Raw genomic sequence first — 2791 nt, 5'->3', positions numbered from 1 at the left:
ATCATAATGTTTGCTGTAGTGAAAATGAACATAACAGAATGTTTTATATATATTGCAAAATGGTTTCAACAAAAAAAAACATTTTTCAAATTTTCAACAATATAAAAATAAAGTGGATGTTATAAACAGAACTTCAAGTAAAATTAGTCATTTAGACATAAAACATTCTAAGTTGCCTAACATGTTATAGTGTGACAGGACTTTAAGCTGCACAGAGTCCTGTCATAAAACAATTTCACATAACTGGAATGTAAGTGTGGTGAAGCCAAATAAATGTAATATSTGCCTGCCATACKATGAGCTTCTGCCTGTTGAACTGACCCACTGCTGCTCTCTCATCTTCATCATCAGAGCAGAGCAGACTGCTCCATCAGTCACTTCCTGTTTTGGCTAAATTTAAAAGCCGGTTTCATGTTTTGACTTCCTGTTTGTTGTGATTTCAGCTCAAAGATGGCCTCCGTGTTAGGGGCGGAGCTCTCCTGTCCTGTCTGTCTGGACATCTTCAGAGACCCCGTCCTCCTGTCCTGCAGCCACAGTTTTTGTAAAAGCTGCCTGAGAGGCTGGTGGACGCAGAAAGGACAACGTAAGTGTCCTGTCTGTAACTGCGTCTCTGCCGGGACGGCGCCGACCCGCAACCTGGTGCTGAAGAACACCTGCGAGGCCTTTCTGCAGGCGCRAGAACACGACGCCGTGGACCTCTGCGGCCTGCACTCAGAGAAGCTGAAGCTGTTCTGCGTGGACCACCAGCAGCTGGTCTGTCTGGTCTGCAGGGACTCGGAGACCCACAGAAACCACAGGTTCAGGCCCGTCAATGAGGCCGCTCGGGACCGCAGGGACGAGCTGCGCAAGTCTTTGGCCCCCCTGGAAGACAAGCTGAAGCTTTTTCAAGAAGCGAAGGGAAACCTGGATCTAACTGCRGAACACATCCGGCTCCAGGCCCGGCGGTCCAAGACCAGGATCAGGGGCGCGTTTGAGGCAATGCACCAGTTTCTGCACAGAGAAGAGGCGACCAGGATGAGCGTTCTGAAGGAGGAGGAGGAGCAGAAGAGTCGGGCGGTCAAGGAGAAGGCGGAGCTCCTGAACTGGAAGGTGGCGTCTCTGTCGGGGACGATCAGCTCCACGAAGAAGTCCCTGAGTTCTGACGACGTCTCAGTCCTGCAGGGGTACAAGATCAAGCGGCGGAGAGTCCAGTTCTGCCGCCTGCTGCAGCGCCCCCGGTCTGACCCGGGGGCTCTCGTAGACGAGGCCAAACATCTGGGCAACCTGCAGTTCAACACCTGGAAACGGATGAGGGCAACGGTGTCCTCCACGCCTGTGGTTCTGGACCCGAACACGACCAAAGCAGAACTGTCCGGACGTCTGACCCAGGTGCAGAWCAAACATCAGAGGCTTCCTGACGTCCCGGAGAGGTTCGATTGTCCCCACGTGGTCCTGGGCTCTGAGGGCTTCACYAAAGGGACCCACAGCTGGGTGGTCCATGTCGGGATCAGCCATATGTGGTTTGTGGGCGTGGCCTCAGAGACGTTCAAGAAGAAGGGGGTCATGGATGTACGCCAGGGACTGTGGGCCGTACGCTTCCTCTGTGGCAAATACACCATGCTGTCCCACCTGAAGAGCTCCAACGTCCACCCGGAGACCCGGCTGCAGAAGATCGGAGTTCTCCTGGACCTGGACGAGGGACAACTGTCCTTCTATGATGCCACAACAAAAAAACGCCTTTCCAACATCAGGCACTGTTGGACCGAGAGGATGTTCCCAATCCTCTACACAGGAAGTCACCTCCCTCTGACCATCCTGCCGGAGAAGCTGGACGTCGGTGAAGACGTGCGAGACGTTCCTGACCTTCACACCGGACCGCCCGGCCTGTCCTCTGCATCTAGACCTGGTGGACAGGTCTGAAACGAGATTAAAATGTAAAAAAAAAATTAGAAAGTTAAATTTCATATTTGTTTCCTCAAACGTTCAACTAAGTAGAGCAAAAGAAAAACGATGTCTGTTTGTCTGTGCTGTTAGCAAAATATCTCCTGAACCACTAATCTTTTGGTTGGTGTCTAAAAACAGAAAAAGACGGACAAATGATCTTAAAAAACTGAGAAATGATTAAAACTCAGCAGATTTTTACAGTCTTGGAGCTAAGATTTGTTGCGGTTGTAATGCTTCAACCACTCAAACATTTAATTTATTTTTATCGAACCTGACCACCAGGGGGCAGAAGTGTCCAGGAAAAACGATGCAATGCAACACATTCATCAGCATAAAAAAGACCAGAATAAACTGGCCCAGATTTAGATTTTTGGTCTTTAGGCAGGATAAAAAAAAACTCCTGTGACAAAACAAGAAGCACTAAATACAATATTTTAAATCTAAATATGTCTTGAACTTTAATCGTCTCAGTCCATCTACATCTGATGATTATTTCTGGAAAGTTTCATTTAAATCCGTCCAATGTTTCAGGTGATATTTTGCTGACAAAGATCAGTGTTGGGGATCAGTTTCAGCTTCTACCTCAGTATTTGTAATAAACACTGAGCTGTAATCATTTGTTGTTGTTGTTAGAAGTGGCGGCCATCTTGAATCGGGTTGATACCAAAGGTTATCGAAGTTATCGTGCGCGTTGATGACTGTGAAGTTTTGTTTTTTATTTTATTATTCATTTGAGGAAAGTAAATGTTCATTTTATGTTCAAACGAATCGACTCGCCCTGCTGAAGCGGTGAGAAATTGTAATTCTGTGGTGCATCTGGAGACGCTAACAAATGTGACTCCTGCTGATGATGTCATCAGTCAAGGAC

General features: G+C 47.7%; 1 protein-coding gene across 1 annotated transcript; it reads left to right on the top strand.

Moving 5' to 3' along the window:
• The first annotated feature begins 249 nt into the window (after window positions 1–249).
• LOC106529094 (tripartite motif-containing protein 35-like) lies at window positions 250–2785 on the top strand. Its single transcript, XM_014024431.1, has one exon. It carries the CDS (start codon window positions 451–453, stop codon window positions 1897–1899), a length of 1449 nt encoding a protein of 482 aa, XP_013879885.1. The 5' UTR covers window positions 250–450; the 3' UTR covers window positions 1900–2785.
• The last annotated feature ends 6 nt before the right edge of the window (window positions 2786–2791 follow it).

This window comes from Austrofundulus limnaeus, unplaced genomic scaffold (genome assembly GCF_001266775.1).
Source record: "Austrofundulus limnaeus strain Quisiro unplaced genomic scaffold, Austrofundulus_limnaeus-1.0 Scaffold422, whole genome shotgun sequence".
Taxonomy (NCBI): Eukaryota; Metazoa; Chordata; class Actinopteri; order Cyprinodontiformes; family Rivulidae; genus Austrofundulus; species Austrofundulus limnaeus.
This window is presented reverse-complemented; position numbering and strand designations above follow the sequence as displayed.